The sequence below is a fragment of the Bison bison genome, unplaced genomic scaffold, assembly GCF_000754665.1.
Source record: "Bison bison bison isolate TAMUID 2011002044 unplaced genomic scaffold, Bison_UMD1.0 scf7180017864390, whole genome shotgun sequence".
NCBI classification, from domain to species: domain Eukaryota; kingdom Metazoa; phylum Chordata; class Mammalia; order Artiodactyla; family Bovidae; genus Bison; species Bison bison.
Genome location: NW_011494962.1, coordinates 6,863,090 through 6,881,311, shown reverse-complemented (window position 1 = coordinate 6,881,311; position 18,222 = coordinate 6,863,090). Strand labels below are relative to the sequence as shown.

The following is an 18,222-nucleotide window of genomic DNA, read 5'->3' as shown; positions in this document are numbered from 1 at the left end:
AGATGATAACAATAACCCTGTGTACGAGACAGCAAAAGAGACACTGATGTATGGAACAGTCTTATGGACTCTGTGGGAGAGGGAGAGGGTGGGAAGATTTGGGAGAATGGCATTGAAACATGTAAAATATCATGTATGAAACGAGATGCCAGTCCAGGTTCAATGCATGATCCTGGATGCTTGGGGCTAGTGCACTGGGACGACCCAGAGGGATGGTATGGGGAGGGAGGAGGGAGGAGGGTTCAGGATGGGGAGCACATGTATACCTGTGATGGATTCATTTTGATATTTGGCAAAACTAATACAATTATGTAAAGTTTAAAAATAAAATAAAAAAATAAAAAAAATTAAAATTATTACTAAATAAATTATGGCTAATTTTAAAAATTATTAATCCCAAAAGGTTTGCTAAATTTTGCAGCGATAAGGTTTTTCCCCTTTATTTGTATTCAACACTGTGGAATCATGAAGACCAAAAAAAAAAATTACCATTTATATATACTCCCAATTATTTGCAGTTTCCAGTCTGTGTTTAAAAGTAGACTAAAGAAACATATTTTTACTGCTGCTTTCAATTTTCCTTAATCACTAGTATTTATTTTGCTTTAGTGCTTTTCTCTCTGACTTTCTGTGCGAGAGGTGCTTTATATATTCAATTTGCTAGTGAGCTATGAGATGAAAGGAGTCTTAATGGTGAGTTTGAAGACTGTGGATTTTTATTTCTTTTATTTTTTTTACAGTTGATACATATATAATTTTACCCTTAATTATCTATGGCTTGTCCTGTCCATGGATCAACAAAGACATATATAAAACGTGATTGTACTAGGCAATTCTTTTAGAAAATTACACAATCAAATAGGTCGGGTGACATTTGTTAAAATACACTTAGTACTTTATGTGAAATCTCTTCCTATACAGAGATATTCAGCACTATAATTCTTTGGTTTATAACTATATTTCACAAGATGTAAGTCTTGGAAGAATTGTAATTTTCCTTGACCCTCTTTAAAGTAATTCCGTTTACATTCCCCAGTGGTGTACTGAAGAGTCTCAGGGAGTCCTCATGGATTTCTCTGCAATACTTAGCATTTGAAACAAGGTTTCTTAAAAATTAAAAGGACTATAACATTGCTTGCAGCTCCAGCTTCTCTTTGTTATTACCAGCCACAGTTCAAGTGTCCAGCTTGAAGAAGCATTAAAGATGACCTGAGGTAGAGCCAAGGGACTCTATCCCATTGTCCTAGAAAATTCTAACTTTGTACCTCCCCTGCATGGTGGTCCATAAATCACTATTAGTAGATTATAGTCAGTCAGCTTGCTGGGCATGACCATGCTTGACATTTGATTACTTTTCCAGGTCAGTTATGGAGAGTAGATGTTCAAGATTTTGAATGGGGTGGTCATTTCATGGGTGCATACATATTCAAAACTTAATTTGACAAGATGACATTGGTCAGACCACCATATGACCAATTTTAAGATGACTCTCAGACTCAGTGTACTGTTTCTATATGTACCCCTCTTCTTCTGCCAATAAAAGCTCTTGACCACTGATTGTCAGTGGAGGGGAGTCAGCCTTTGGACAGGAGTCTGCTCTCCCGCTTCCCTGGTTGTCGTGTCCGGGGTCTTTGTGACCCCATGGACTTAGCCTGCCAGACTCCTCTGTCTATGGGAATTCCCAGGCAAGAATACTGGAGTGGGTTGCCGTTTCCATCTCCAGGTAATCTTCCCTACCCAGGGATCAAACCCAGGTCTCCTGCACTGCAGGCAGATTCTTTACCAACTGAGCCAGCAGGGAAGCCCCCTGCCCTAGTTGCTGACACCCAAAACAAAGCAATTTTTCCTTTCTACCAACTTTGTCTCTTTATTGGCTTTTGAGCAGTAAGCAACCAGACCCTGCTTAATAAGTATGTACTTAATAAGAAAGCTAATAAACAAAGATGCAGATGGCCAACAGGCATATGAAAAGATGCTCAACATATCTAATCATCAAGGAAATGCAAATCAAAACCACAATGAGATATTAATATTACTTCACACCCAGCAGAACATCTATCATCAAACAGAACACAAATAACAAATGTTGGTAGGGATGTGGAAGAAAGGGAACCCTTGTGCACTATGGGTGGGAATGTAAATTGGTACAGCCACTGTGGAAAACAGCATGGAGGTTTCTCAAAAAATCACAAATAGAACTACCATATAACCCAGCAATTCCACTTCTGGGTAGATATATCTGAAAAAAAAAAAAAAGAAAAACCAAACCACTAATTTTGAAAAGAATCATGCACCCCAATATTCATAGAAACATTATTTACAGTTTCCAAGTTATGGAAACAGCCTGTGTCCATCAACAGATGAATGAATAAAGGAGATGTGGCATATACATACAATGGAATACTACTTGGCATAAAAAAGAAAGAAATTTTGCCGTTTGCAGCAACATGGATGGAATACCCTCCAGGGTATTTTGTCAAGTGAAATAAGTCAGATAGAGAAAGACAAATACTGTATGATTTCACTTATATATAGAATCTAAAAAATGCAACAAACTAGTGAATATGACAAAAGAGAAGCAGACTCACAGATGCAGAGAATGAACTAGTAGTTATGGGGCGGGGGAATATAGAGGCTGGGGGAGTGGGACATACAGACTGTTGTATGTAAGATAGCCTACAAGGATGTATTTATACAACATGGGGAATAGAGCCACTGTTTTGTAACAACTATAGATGGAGAATAACCTTGAAAATTTTTATAAAAATTTAAAAAATGGAATTTGAAAAAAGAAAGCTAATAAACAATATTTGCAAAATCTAGCTTGCCTCATATGCTACTACTTTATAGCTTATGTTTATTAAAAGAATTAGCAATTATTATATGAAGTTACTCAATGGCAATTTTATTTTTGTTTTTGATTCCCACGTTTTATTGAATCATGAACCTGAATGCAACTGTGGTCTTTCTGGGAATATCTTATATCCAATACTCAGAGGCCTGGGCCCTGGTTTTACTTATTCCTTTTATGTCTACACTTATGGCTCTGATAACTCTTTATATGATGCACTATAACCTGATTTACCAGTCAGAAAAATGTAAGTAAATCTCACTTTACATTTTTTTGTTTGTTTGTTTTTATGGTTTTCTTGATGCATCTTCTTCCTCTTAGGTTCCCTATAATTTCACTTTCAACTCACAGAATTTATAGAGTCTGTCACTTACTTCATAAACAAAAGTAGAAAAAAATCATATATGATCCCTTCTATCTAGCTCTCAGCTTCAACAATTCTCAGTTCATTTCTACTCACTTTTTCCCCATCCCTATTGGTAGTTCTGAAGCAAGAACTAAATATCACAGTGCTTCATATGTGTGTATATAAAAAGAAGCTATTTATATGCTCAATACTTTAAAAATATAATCACAATGTCATTAACGCACACAGAAAATTTCTTAAGATGATCAAGTATCTGTTAAAAAATGTTTCCCTTTTAAAATCTGTTTATTTTGTTTTGTTTTATAATTTATTCAAATGAAATCCAAATAAGGCCCATATATTCCAAATGGCAGCTATGTCCCTTAAACCATATATATTCCCCCTTCATCTCTCTTTCTCTCCTTTCTATATTTTTTTCCTTAAGAAATCTGAACATTTCACATAATCTGAATTTTGCTGATTTCATCCATTTAATGTCATCCAAAAGGTTTTCCCTTTTTATTTCCCCTAAAATGTCTGACAGACATAGATCCTTGATCAGATTCAGATCTGATCTGAATTCCTTCACAGATGATGTTAGGTACCTCACACTGTCTCATTATCTGCTTTTGCAGGGTCAATACCCATTGTTAATTTTTGTCTAAATCTATGATCCCATTGGGGGTTGCAGGTTGGTGATATTTTATATTTCTTCCTCTTTTATTAGCTGAAATATATTCTCAATAACTATTTCATTACACAGAAGTAGTTTGTGTAAGGAAAAAAAGATAAATGTCTAATTCTTTCCCTTTAATTTTAGATTTTCAAATTAATGAGGTGAACTTCAGTGTCTTCCAAAGATGATCTATTAGTTGTTTTAACCTATTGTTAAAAACAACTAACAGGTCATCTATTAGTGACCCTGTGGACTGGACTGTAGCCCACCAGTCTTCTCTGTCCACAGGATTCACCCAGCAAGAATACTGGAGTGGGTTGCCATGCCCTCCTCCAGGGGATCCTCCCAACCCAGGAACTGAACCCGCATCTCCTATGTCTCCTGAATTGGCAAGGTGGGTTCTTTACCACTAGTGTCACCTGGGAAGCCCATAGATTCCATATATATGCATTACTATATAATATTTCTGTCTTACTTCACTCTTTATAATAGGCTTCAGGTTCATCCACTGCATTAGAACTGACTCAAATTCATATCTTCTTGTAGCTGAGTAATAGTCCACTTTATATATGTACTACAGTTTCTTCATCCATTCATGTGTCGATGGACATCTAGGTTGCTTCCATGGTCTACTGCTGTAAATAGTGCTGTGATGAACAGCACTACAAGGTTGCTGTTGTTCAGTTGCTAAGTCATGTCTGACTCTTTGTGACCCTGTGGACTGTAGCCCACCAGGCTCCTCTGTCCATGGGATTTCCCAGGCAAGAATACTAGAGTGAGTTGCCATTTCCTTCTCCAGGAGATCGTCCCAACCCAGGGATTGAACCCACACCTCCTGCATTTCAGGTGGATTCTTTGGCCTTGAGCCACTGGAGAGCCCTTCCACGAACAAGACTTTTGTCTTTTTGCTTTGTCTTTTGCATAGTTTATGTTTGAAATAAAATTTACCTATCTTCTTTATGTTTCTAGATTTTGAACTTTGGTGAAAAAGTTTTCCTCACTCCCAGATTATAAAAGAATTCATTCATATTTCTTTTGGCATATATATATATATATATTTACCTTTATATCTGTGACCCATTTGGAAATTGTATTAGAATAAGTTTTAAGAGTGAACTCAATTTTATCTTTTTCCATATGACTGTCATATTATCCGGCCTCTTATTAAAAAGTGTATTTTTCCCACTGCTTTGAGATGCCACCTTCCTGTATACCACCACTTGCATTTCTGTAATTTCTGTTCTCTTCCTTTTATCAGTCACTCTCTTCATATTATCTCTCTTGTTTAAAAAAACTCTGATCTTAATTTCTAACATATTTTACTTTCAGTGGTACCTTCACTGTTACCCCTACTTATACCCCTTATCTATACAACTACCACTAATAGCAATGCAAGAAGATATATTTTTAAAAATTAAGCACATTCACCACTGGTACTTCCTTTCACCCCATATCAGTGAAGTGGGCAAGAAGGGCACAGGGTTTCCTTTTACAGACTATACTCCATGGACTTTGTTTCTGCTCTTGCACCATCCCGAGCTTTACTTTTCCACCTAGCACGTTGTGTTGAAATGATCTATTTCTGAATACAGTTAAAAATTCATGTGTCAGTTTGGCAGAAACCAACACAATACTGTAAAGCAATTTTCCTTCAATTAAAAATCAGTGAAAGTCGCTCAGTCGTGTCCGACTCTGTGAACCCATGGACTATACAGTCTATGGAACTCTCCAGGCCAGAATACTGGAGTGGGTAGCCTTTTCCTTTCCCAAGGGATCTTCCCAACCCAGGGATCAAACCCAGGTCTCCGGCACTTCAGGCAGATTCTTTACCAGGTGAACCACAAGGGAAGCCCTCAATTAAAAATAAATACATTTAATTATAAAAGAAAATTCCTGTGTCGTATACATACTTGGAATATAGTAAATGTTCAGTATTTATTATTGTTAAACTGAGTGCAGAAGATGAGACATAATTGAATTTAATGAGTTGCCAAGACGTCACAGGCAATGGCTGATGTGGAACCAGAACCCAGATCTTACTTTTCTCAGGCTAGAGCTTGTTTTTTTTACACTACGTACTGAGGCAGTGAGACAGGGGAAACATTACCCTGGAAGTCTCTGCCTTGTTTCTCAGAGCTCTGTGTTCTGTCAGTCACAGCTGGGCAGTATACAGCCTCCTGCCAGTCTGTGGAATGGGTTCATTATGCAAAAAGATGTCTGAGAGATCCTCTCAGCCCCAAAAGGCAAAAAAGAGGAAAATGTAAAGGAAGTATAAACTTTTGTCAAAAGACCACTTTGGCATATTCTGGAGTATGTAACTGTCAAGTAATTCTGCTTTTGTGAATGTGTTAGTCACTCAGTCGAGTCTGACTGTTTGCAACACATGGACTGCAGCCTACCAGGCTCTTATGTCCATGGAATTTTCCAGGCAAGAATACTGGAGCAGGTTGCCATTTCCTACTCCAGGGCTTCTTCCCAAGCCAAGGATCAAACCTGGGTCTCCTGCATTGCAGGCAGATTCTTTACTTACTAAGCCAACAGGGAAGCTTATACATAATTTTTACATTCAGATTTTCTAAATAACTATTCAGCATCCAACCATTTGCTTCCTAATCTCCTATTGGAAAGTATATATTTATCTGAATAAAGAACTACAATTCTTCATGTAATACAAATTTAATCAGCTCGGTTTACTGCCAGACTACTGTAGTTCATATGCTATATATTTTAACATGTGATAAGGTAACCTTTCTTTGGCCAGTTACAAGAAAAAATTGTATTCGTTGCAGGTAAAGTTACAAAATGTTCACCAGCGGTTTACTTTACATAATACTCTATAAAATGAATATTTTGGAGTTGTTTTGCTTTGTTTTGTTTTATTTTTCAAAGTTATATAATCACCCAACTATGGTGAAGTAAAACTCTGTCTTCCCTTTAGAAAAGTATATCATCCTTATTTTGGCTTCTTCCTCTCTGATGACTAAATTGGAACTTCCTCAAAGCTGTAATTCAAAGCCATAGGTGACCTTAAAGAAATGATTTTTTATATGCTACCTTTTATTTTAAGGTAACTTTTCAAATGTGGACCATGCATTCCATTATGTTTAGCTGTCAAGCACAGTCTTCATTTGCATTTCTTCCCACTGCTGTAATTTTGAGAACTGGCAGGTGACCAAAGAAGAAGAAGAAGGAAAAAAAGTGCATCTACCATCTAGAGTGCAATGTAGGATTTTTTATTATAATTAAGTAGCATAGATATTCATGATTAGATCAAGGTCAGAGGAGCAGACCATCAGAGCCAAGGACTTAAAGGTACAAAGAATTAAAAAATTGCTTTCTAAAGTTTTTTTTTTTTTTTTTAATAGTAATGGTTACCATCTTTTAAGTTTGGCAATAAGCATTTAAAATAGCTCATCTGTTTTATTTTAAAATGTGCACACTGGTGTGTTTGCCATGCACATTTAAACTGGAGCTTGAAGTTTCAGTTGCATTTTCATTTCAGGTTTTTTTTCCAGCTTCCCGTTTCTGCTCCTGGTGTAGAAAAGCAATTTGAGGATTATAATGACAATGGATTTTTCTAAAGGCTGAGTCTACACGACACACAATATTATTTGTACAGAAGGCTTGAGTTTCCTATTAAGCCTAATAGATTAATCCAAGAATGTGGTATGATGTTTAGGTACAGATGTTTTCAGTGGGACTTCCCTCCTGACACTCAGGGATAGTTACAGTTTAAATGGATAATGGATGCTCCCTCTGCATAGACAGATGACAGCATAGTTCCTTTTTCTGCCTCCTTACTGGCTCCCTCTCAGTCCACCTTATCAATTAGGTTTATTATTTCCTCTTTCCTCTGACTAACAGTCCATCTAGTTCATTGTCCACTCTTTCTCCTTGGCCACCTTTTCTCATTCTTATAGTCTCCTAATGGAGTTGTTGTTGTTCGGTCACTCAGTTATGTCCAACTCTTTTTAACCCCATGGACTGCAGCATTCCAGGTTTCCCTGTCCTTTACTATCTCTCAAAGTTTGCTCAAACTTATGTCCATGGATGCCATCCAATCATCTCGTCCTCTGTTGTCCCCTTCTCTTCCTGCCCTCAGTCTTTCCCAGCATCAGGGTCTTGAGTCAGCTCCTCACATCAGATGGCCAAAGTATTGGAACAGAGCCCTGGAATTTATTCCAGGACCCCATTCTTCTCTCTTTACCCTCTTTCCTTAAGTGACCCACACCAAACACTCCATCTCATTTAACCTCTCCTCATCTTGAAACTCACATTCCTGACTTCCTATTCACCATTTTCATTTGGTTATCTAGGGGTCATCTCAAATTTAAGGTGACCAAACCTCAACTCTTAATTCATCCAACTGCAAATGTGCTTGCCTTTTCCATCTTCATGTAAGGGGAATAAAAGTAGAATCTTCAAATCTTCTCATTTCTTCACCCTCTCCCCATGTCAAAATATCCTGTTGATTCTTCAAAAACACTTCTCATTCTTTTTTTAACTTTTTATTTTATATTGAAGTATAGGTGATTAGGTGATAGGTAATTAACAATGTTGTGTTACAGATGTACAGTGAAGTGATTTAGCTGTACATATATCTATTCTTTTTCAAATTCTTTTCCCATTTAGGTAGTTATACAATATTGAGTAGAGTTCCCTGTGCTGTACAGTAGGTCTTTTTGGTTATCCACTTTAAATATAGCAGTGTGTACATTATATGTGATGAAAACCCAGCCATTAAGAAGACTGAAATAATGCCATTTATGGCAGCATGGATGGCCTTAGTGATTGTCAGTATATACTGAGTGAAATAAATCAGAAGAGAAAGACAAATATCATAATGGTATCACCTATATGAATCTAAAAAAAGATACAAATGAACTTATTTATAAAACTGAAACAGACTAATAAACTTAGAGAGTGAATTTATGGTTCCCAGGGAGGCAGGATTGAGGAGGGGCATAGTTAGGGGTTTGGCATTAATAAAACTGAAACAGATTTATAAACTTAGTGAATTTATGGTTCCCAGGGAGGCAGGATTGGGGAGGGGCATAGTTAGGGGTTTGGCATTGACATGTAAACACATCCCATTCAGTTCACTTCTCTTCTTCCTGGTCTCTGGTCAAGTCATCACTACCTGTTAACCGTCTTCCATCTTTGTCTCTTGTTCCGTAAAATTCATTATGCATGCAACTATCAGAGCTCCAGAGTAACTTTTTTAAAACCTACATCATATCTTATGTCCACTCTGTGTAAAATTTCTTAAAGGTTTATCATAACATGAAAAATAAACTCCAGGTTCCTTACTTTGGCCTGTAAAATCTGACCCTGACCAGTTCTTAGACCTTATTTCCTTCCATCATTCTGAACTATAGCTTCATTGACCTTTACTGTTTCTGAGCTTCTCCCAGCTAATTTCTACTTCATGACATGCTTGGTATATGCTTCCTCTGGGTCATTTTGCCTATTTCCAATCTATTCAACTCTCAATTCAAATTTCAACTCTTTAGGTGTTGTCTACACCCTACCCCAGGCTTCCCAGGTAGAGCAGTGGTATAGAATCCACTTGTCAATGGAAGAGACACTGGAGATGAAGGTTTGACTCTTGGGTTGAAAAGATGTCCTGGAGTAGGAAATGGCAAATCACTCCAGTATTCTTGCCTAGGAAATGCCATGAATGGAAGAGCTTGGCAGTCTACAGTCATGGGATCACAAAGAGTCTGACATGACTGAGCATGGACATGCACACCTTATTTCTACAGTTTCTATCTTATCACTTCACTTTGTTTTCATCATTGAACTCACCTAATATTTCCCAGCTTGTTTAGTGTCTTCTCAGGGACCTATAGATCTTCTTCACTACTATATTCTTAAGGACCATAAAAGTTACTGGAACATAGTAGGTATGTAATAAAATATGTTGAATGAATGAATGAATGTTGGCATTCATATTTGTTGGGCATCACTTATGCACAATCACTGCAGATAGTGATTGCAGCCATGAAATTAAAAGACGCTTACTCCTTGGAAGGAAAGTTATGACCAACCTAGATAGCATATTCAAAAGCAGAGACATTACTTTGCCAACAAAGGTCTGTCTAGTCAAGGCTATGGTTTTTCCAGTGGTCATGTATGGATGTGAGAGTTGGACTGTGAAGAAAGCTGAGTGCCGAAGAATTGATGCTTTTGAACTGTGGTGTCAGAAAAGACTCTTGAGAGTCCCTTGGACTGAAAAGAGATCCAACCAGTCCATTCTAAAGGAGATTAGCCCTGGGTGTTCTTTGGAAGGAATGATGCTGAAGCTGAAACTCCAGTACTTTGGCCACCTGATGCGAAGAGTTGACTCATTGGAAAAGACTCTGATGCTGGGAGGGATTGGGGGCAGGAGGAGAAGGGGACAACAGAGGATGAGATGGCTGGATGGCGTCACCAACTTGATGGACGTGAGTTTGAGTGAACTCTGGGAGCTGGTGATGGACAGGGAGGCCTGGCGTGCTGCAATTCATGGGGTCGCAAAGAGTAGGACACGACTGAGTGACTGAACTGAACTGAGGCGCACTTGAAGAGCTAGCTAAAATTTTAGATCTTGTTCATACTTAATCATTTCTTGTTCTTAATCATTTTGTTTTCATTGTTACATATCACCATATCAGATACACTTTTACTTGTCTAAATATATTCATTTTTCAAAGTGTGTATTTAAGGTAGGCTACTGAAAACTTGGTCCATCAAGCAATGCTTATCATAAATTGTTACTAGGGTGTAGCAAAGAAAATAAAGTCACTGGGAGAAAACACAGTAGAAGTATTATAGAAAGTTACATCATATATCTGTTGAATTTAATCATCAGATGATCAGGTTTTATATTTTGTATCTTTGTTTTTATGTTATTTCTTAGGTATTTCATTTTATCATACTTCACAAATATATTGACTATTATAGTTGAGAAATTTTTTAAAAAAACTTTTATCTTTTAACACAGCTAATTTCAGAAGCACTAATTCAAACTCCCTTTCTTTAGAAATAATAAGATAGCAATATTAATTATTTAATAAGATTGGAGATATCAATTTATCACACATAAAAGCAGATCCCAATTTTCCTTGAGACATAGTGATTTGTTTATGTGAAGAAGAAATAGTGAGTTTAAAACATTATATTCAATAAAGTCCTGAATTTAAAACATAGGAAGGAAATTAGGGAAAATACCTCTGGAAATAATCTTTTATCCTTCAAACAGTTATCATTTAATAATAAAGCCTATTTGAAAGCACAGAGTAAGTTGGATCAATGCCAGTAATGACCCTTCTAACTACTTGGTACTGTTTCACGAGTTAAGCAGAGAACAGGTTGATGAGCAACTGAAGCAGGATCAGAAGGAAATGTCAGGAAGTTAAGTCTCCAAGCCCAGACCTGTTCAAATTCAGTCTCTAGACTGTTCATCAAGACATTTTTAGTTCTCATCTTACCAAAACCTTAAGTAAACCAATTGAAATAGCTGAGAAAGTTTCCTAATAGAGCAGTTCTTCATCCAATAGTAAAGAGATGTCCCAATTATTTCGTTTTTAAGGGACACAAACCTTGTCTCCTTTGGACTTCTCAGTTCTGGGGACCTTTCATCCAAGTCTGGCCACAGTGACTACAAGGCATGAGTGACAGTAGATATGAGCCTGTCTCCTGTCAGCAATTATCCCGACATACTTCCACTTGACCTCAACACACTTTACAGAGGCAGCCAAAGAGCCTCTGCTGTAATCATTCTTGGTCACTAACAATTTGGGCTGGATTTGATTCAGTGACTTAGAGGTGAAAGGCTCCATATTCAATTACCAGGCCCCCAGCTTCCTCAATTAATCAAAGACTGACATAATAGGTCTATTACAACTCTTAAAGAAAAGACCAGATCCAATCAATATCATCACTCTATAACCATAAAAAGAAATTAATATTCTTTATTTAAATCTGAAAACCAACGCTGTGGCATTTAAATGAACTTGGTTACAATCAATGCATTTCGTCTAGAATTTTATTATGGGAAACTTGAACATATTTAAAATGATGATCAAACTGTATACTCTGAGTTTCTAAAGCAGCCTTCTTTGGAGAAACTCAAGCATGTTCCTATCTATTTCACTGTTTATCCTGCAACCATGGTTTGGTGTCTTTGTAATTTGAGGCAGGGTTTATCTGGTCTAAGGGAGTGCTATGAAACATTGTAACATTCATGATGGCACCTCTGAACTGCTAACTAAACCAGGATCTCTTATCTGTCATTGGATTAGGAAGTCCTAATAGAGTCAATGGAGAAGGCAATGGCACCCCACTCCAGTACTCTTGCCTGGAAAAACCCATGGACAGAGGAGCCTGGTAGGCTGCAGTCTATGGGGTCCCTCAGAGTCGGACACGACTGAGCGACTTCACTTTCACTTTTCACTTTCATGCATTGGAGAAGGAAATGGCAACCCACTCCAGTGTTCTTGCCTGGAGAATCCCAGGGATGGGGGAGCCTGGTGGGCTGCCATCTATGGGTCGCACAGAGTTGGACACGACTGAAGCAATTTAGCAGTAGCAGCAGCAATGGAGTCAATGAAAAGGTGAAATTTGAAAGATTATAAAAGAAGCAACAATGAGGTTGCAAATCACTAGCAGTTAAGTGATTGCAAATATCTAAAACAATAAAATGCTTCTGATGCTAAGCAACAGCCATATAAACCCAGAGGAAACTACTGGAAAAGTCAAAAGCCAGCTAATCTAATCTGAACTTTTGGTGACACTATTAACATATATAAAGTCATTTGAAGAGTTCAAAGTTTAACCTTATGTCTGAAATTCAAGGATAAAGCCAAAGCAGAGAATATATTTCCTTTCATCTACATGTCAAAATAAGAAACCACCTTCTACCTGACAAGGAAAGTGAGGATTATTTATATGGCAATTTATATTAAAAAAAAAAAAAAATAGTACCAGTTCTTTGTGTTAAGGCTGTAAAAGAAAGTTCAGGTTGTCTCATTCATTAATGTGTTAAAGTTAGAGGCTTCTGAGAGATTCTGAAATCTTTTACTTTGGTGCTATATTTTGTCATCTTTCTTCCCTTTTTAATATGCTCCCGTTGATCTTACCTTTTTCATTTTTCACATCGGCTGTCAGGCACCACCTTGGGCTGGTCACCAGGATGCCAGAACCCTCGTCAGAAGCTTGTTCCTTTGAATTCAGCCCCTTGGGTGCTAAAATCTTCTCACTTTACTGCCCTTCATCTTTACCATTGTTATCTTTCTGATAGATATTTTGGAAAACTGAAAAATATTCCTTTACTAAATACATAATATTTCCAATTATTTGCAGGTTGCTGCCCCCTGACAACATTTAGGGTGTTTGTTAATGTACTGAAAACATGTTGTCTGCAGTATTGCCACCTTGGTGGAGATGTGACAAGCTGGTTGGACCATGCCAAGGACAAAAATGGCGGTCGCTGCAGAGAGCTCCTTGTGGAAGTCGTAAAATTTTTCTCCAACCTTCTGCCACTCTTTATTTTTCAGCTCCTCTACAAAATGTGCATTATGCAGGTGAGGAAAGATAACTAATACTACCCACAGAAACAGTAAAATGATTGCATGATAACATTACAAGTAGCCATTTCTTTTCATCCCAACAAGTGCTTCCCATATATTTCTTTAGGATGTTAACCTATAAATGCTTCTAATCATTACAGGTTCTAGCTGTTAAGGACTAAGTGGAGTCAGGTATAAGCATTCCAGAGGAGGATCTGAGTGTGGCATTTTTCCTGTAGAACTGCAAGTGTCTTTCAGTAGGTGCAGACAAGGCAGACAATACTTTACAGAATTTCCAAGGCGTGTGAGTAACTCAGAAAAATATGAGATCTGTGGGCAATTATGGGCTTCTCAGGTGGTGCTGCTGCTAAGTCACTTCAGTCGTGTCCGACTCTTAGCGACCCCATGGTCTGCAGCCTACCAGCCTCCTCCATCCAAGGGATTTTCTAGGCAAGAGTACTGGAGTGGGGTGCCATTGCCTTCTCTGCAGGTGGTGCTATTGGTAAAGAATTCACCTGCCAGTGTGGGAGATGTAAGAGATAAAGAGTTCGATCCCTGGATCAGGAAGTTCCCCTGGAGAAGGACATGGCCTCCCTCCCCAGTATTCTTGCCTGGAGAATCCCATGGACAGAGGAGCCTGGTGGGCTATATAGTCCATGGGGTCACAAAGAGTCAGACATGACTGAGCATCTGAGCAACAAAATTGGGGATAAATTAACTTTGCTTTCCTCCTTGACCAAGCCTTTAAAAATTGGTATTAACAAGTAGCTAAATTGGCTGATTCAGTTATGAAGAAATATAAATGATTATAAAAATCTTTGAAGAAATTTGAAACTCTTCATTGCTAACATCTAACTTGGAATTAGATGGCTAATGAGTGAGTTAAATCATAGAATAGTAGATTCTATGATCTATAGGTCTAGAAAAAAATCTTAGAGATTAAAATACTCAATTCCTTCATTTGTTGAAGAGGAAACTGAGACTTGAAAAAAATTAAGTGATTTGGGGTAAGTAGGTCAAACAGTGAGTAGTAGTGAAAGAAAAGGCAGAATCTTATCTTCTGACTCTTAGTACAACGCTTGCTCTAAACCAGGGGTCAGCAAATTACTACCTGCAAACCAAATCCAGCCCACTGCCTTTTTCACATATCCTGTAAGGTAAGAAGGTTTTTGCATTTTCATATGATTTTTAAAAATAAAAAAAAGAATAATATTTTGCAGCACATTATAATTATAATTGGGTGCACAATTATAATTATAAATTGTATGAAATTAAAAATGAGGTGTCCATAGAAAACAAACAACAAATTTATGATTACCAAAGGGAAAGGGCAGTAAGGATAAATTAGGAGCTTGGGATTAACATACACACTCTACTGGGTGGCGCTAGTGGTAAAGAACCTGCCTGCCAGTGCAGGAGATGTAAGAGACACGGGTTCAATCCCTGGCTCAGGGAGATCTCCTACAGGAGAGCATGGCAACCCACTCAAGTATTCTTACCTGGGAAATCCCATGGACAGAGGAGCCAGGCAGGGTACAGTCCATAGGGTCACACAGAGTCAGACACTGCTGAAGTGACTTAGCATGCATGCAGTACTATAGATAACCGACAAGGTCTTATCTAACACAAGGAACTACATTCAGTATTTTGTAATAACCTATAAGAGAAAAGAATCTGAACAAGTGTTGGGTTGGCCAAAAAGTTCATTTGGGTTTTTTATAACATCTTATGGGAAAACCTGAATGAACTTTGGCTAATCTTATATATACATAGAGAGAGAGAGAGAGAGAGAGAGAGACAGAGAGAGAGAGAGGATGAAGTAAAGTGAAAGTTCCTCAGTCGTGTCTGACTCTTTGCAACCCCATGGACTATATAGTCCATGGCATTCTCCAGGCCAGAATACTGGAGTGGGTAGCCTTTCCCTTCTCCACAAGATCTTCCCAACCCAGGGATCAAACCCAGATCCCCCGTATTACAGGCAGATTCTTTACCTGCTGAGCCACAAGAGAAGCCCAAGAATACTGGAGTGGGTAGCCTATCCCTTCTCAGCGTATCTTCCTGACCCAGGAATCGAACTGAGGTCTCCTGCATTGCAGGCAGATTCCTTACCAACTGAGCTATCAGAGGGCCCCCATATGTTGAGTGTACATATATTGAATCACTTTGCTGTATACCTGAAAGTAGCACAATGCTATAAATCAACTTTACTTCGATTAAAAAAAAAGAAAGTACAATTGTTAGGAAAGAATAAGTATAGGAGTTCTCCTTGTTTAGAAGGATGCTGCCAGCAACTAGAATAAAAGCCTCTTCTTTTAAAAGAAAAAAAAATTCAGTGTTCATAAATACAGTTTTATTGGAACACAGTCTTATGTTTGTTTGTAATAGTATGTCTGTTTATGCATGCACACAGCAGAGTTGAGTAGTTGCAACAGAATCCACACGTGGAAATATTGTCTATCTGGCCTTTTACAGAAAAGCTTGCTGACCCTTGTTCTAAACAATGCATGAAAACTAGGCTGATTTAGTAGATTTAACCTCTCTCTTGACTCCACAATAATAGATGGTGCAAAAATACAAAAATACCACCTCTATATATGAACATTAATATTATAAAAAATCTTAGAATGAAGAAATTAATCTTGACTACAAAATTGCTAACTGACCCATGGGCGGCCTTGAACCTTCTGTGCAAATAGCACAAATTTTTGATTCTTACCCTCATAATGTAGTGACTCCTACTATTTCTTTTGACTAAATTCAGCCCTTTTCTGCAAACTGTCATATATTTTAAAATTTGACATAAATTATAATAAACTTTGATAAACTAATTTTTAAGCATATCACCAAATCTAGATGCCTACTCTGTTGCAAAGAACAAACACTAATATCATTGATCACCTGTATGTGGCATAGTCTCTAAAGGATGACTTCACAGTGTCTTAAGTCAACCCCCACAGCATGCCTCAGGACTGATTTTGTTATCCTAAATCTGAGTCTCAGAGACATTAAGTGACTTGCAATTTGCTCTTGGTTGCCCTACTAGCAATATGGCAGCATGGCTGTCCCAACCCAGGGCGGGTATCAGCACCCACACTTTGCTGTTACCAACTATGCCTCTCTTGCATCTGGGTTAAAAACCCTTATACAGGCTTTCCCTGATGGTTCAGTAGTGAAGAATCTGCCTGCCAATGCAGGAGACAAGGATTCGACCTCTGATCAGGGAAGATCCCACATGCCTCAGGGCAACTAAGCCCATGCACCACAACTATTGAGCCTGTTCTCTAGAGCTCGGGAGCCACAGCTACTGAGCCCATGTGCCTCAGCTGCTGAAGCCTGGGCGCCTTAGAGCCCATGCTCCACAAGAGAAGCCACTGCAATGATAAGCCCGAGCACCACAACTAGAGAGTAGCCCCTGCTAGTGGCAACTAGAGAAAAGCAACAAAGCAACAAAGACCCAGAGCAGCCAAAAATATAATAAGTAAATAGATAAAATTATATTTTTAAAAATCCCTGTACAATGAACTCCCTGGGCAGTCCAGTGGTTAAGACTCTGTGCTTCAACTGCAGAAGTCATGGGTTTGATTCCTGGTCAAGGAACTAAGATTCTGTATGCCAGGCGGTGCAACCAAAAATTAATTAAAAAAAAAAACTCTCTACAGACTATACAGGTTCCAAAATCATATACAGTAATGTTATACCAGAAACTCCAGAGAAAATGGTTAGAATATACTTCTCAAGGGAGGCAGGTGGAACTTCCGCTGGGATAGGCTGGTGTTAGATTTTTGCCTCCAGATGAAATAATCACCAGTATAAAGGAGATCAAAGCACCAAGAATAAAACATCATAGCATGCCATATTTTAAATTTAGTAGCAATTATTGACCTTCAGTTCCAAGACATACATTTAAAATATGTTGATATTAAAGCCGATGATGTTGCCATTTGACATTACTGGCCATTCAGAGGTGAAAATGAATCTCTATTGACAGCAATTATTCCTGAATACTCAGAGGCTTGTATGAAATAAGAGTATTTAAAATTTTAAAAGGAGATGATTTCAGAACTTGAGGCAGAAGCAGAAATGATTTCAAGCTTTCAAGACATCGGAGCCTTTTCTTAGATTAGGCAATATATGAATATTGCTTTACTAAAGATTAATCATACATTTGCCACATTATTAAGTTAACAGGTTTCTGTGTCTGTGATTCATGCTGATAATAACTTTATTCCTATTAACAATAATTCTCATTTGAAATCAGTAACAGAAACTTCCAAGTTGTGCTGTGAGCCTCTCAGTCTTAGAGGAGCTCTGCTGCCAGCACTTTTTCTTAAAAAAAAATCATTCATTTTCCTCTGATTAAGGAAGGAACTTAATATTTTGATGGAACTAGGGCAGAACTAGCTAATGTTCCCTTCTCTCTTGCTGTCTTTAACCAACTATAACAATCCTGTTTACTAACCCAAGGGTCAAATTCAAGATCGGAAGATAAATTATCACCAGGACACATTTTATATAGATCAAAAAAAAATCTCAGTGAAAATGTAGTCCATCCCTGGATGGAGGCAGTTAACAGAGCAAAAGGCTCATTTTATAATCGGTGGACTTGTTAGCAACTGTACTGACTTATGACTGCTTCTCCTTATCCTTCTCAAGTTGCACACCTGATAATTAGAGAAGGAGATAGTGAAGGTTTCAAACAAGAAGTTATCATCTGGATGTTTGAGCCAGGTTGCTCTCCCAGGATGGGGGTAAAGCAGGAATCCTAATGAAGTTCACACACTGTAAGAAAAAAAAAAAA

At 37.9% G+C, this 18,222-nt stretch overlaps 1 protein-coding gene across 1 annotated transcript in view; it reads left to right on the top strand.

Annotated features, from left to right (window-relative positions):
- The window catches only part of SLC15A5 (solute carrier family 15, member 5), a 97,191-nt gene that overhangs the window by 11,921 nt on the left and 67,048 nt on the right, over window positions 1-18,222 (top strand). Inside the window, 2 exon segments of the mRNA XM_010858745.1 lie at window positions 2,929-3,098; window positions 13,219-13,439. Coding sequence (XP_010857047.1) covers window positions 2,929-3,098; window positions 13,219-13,439 — 391 coding nt within the window.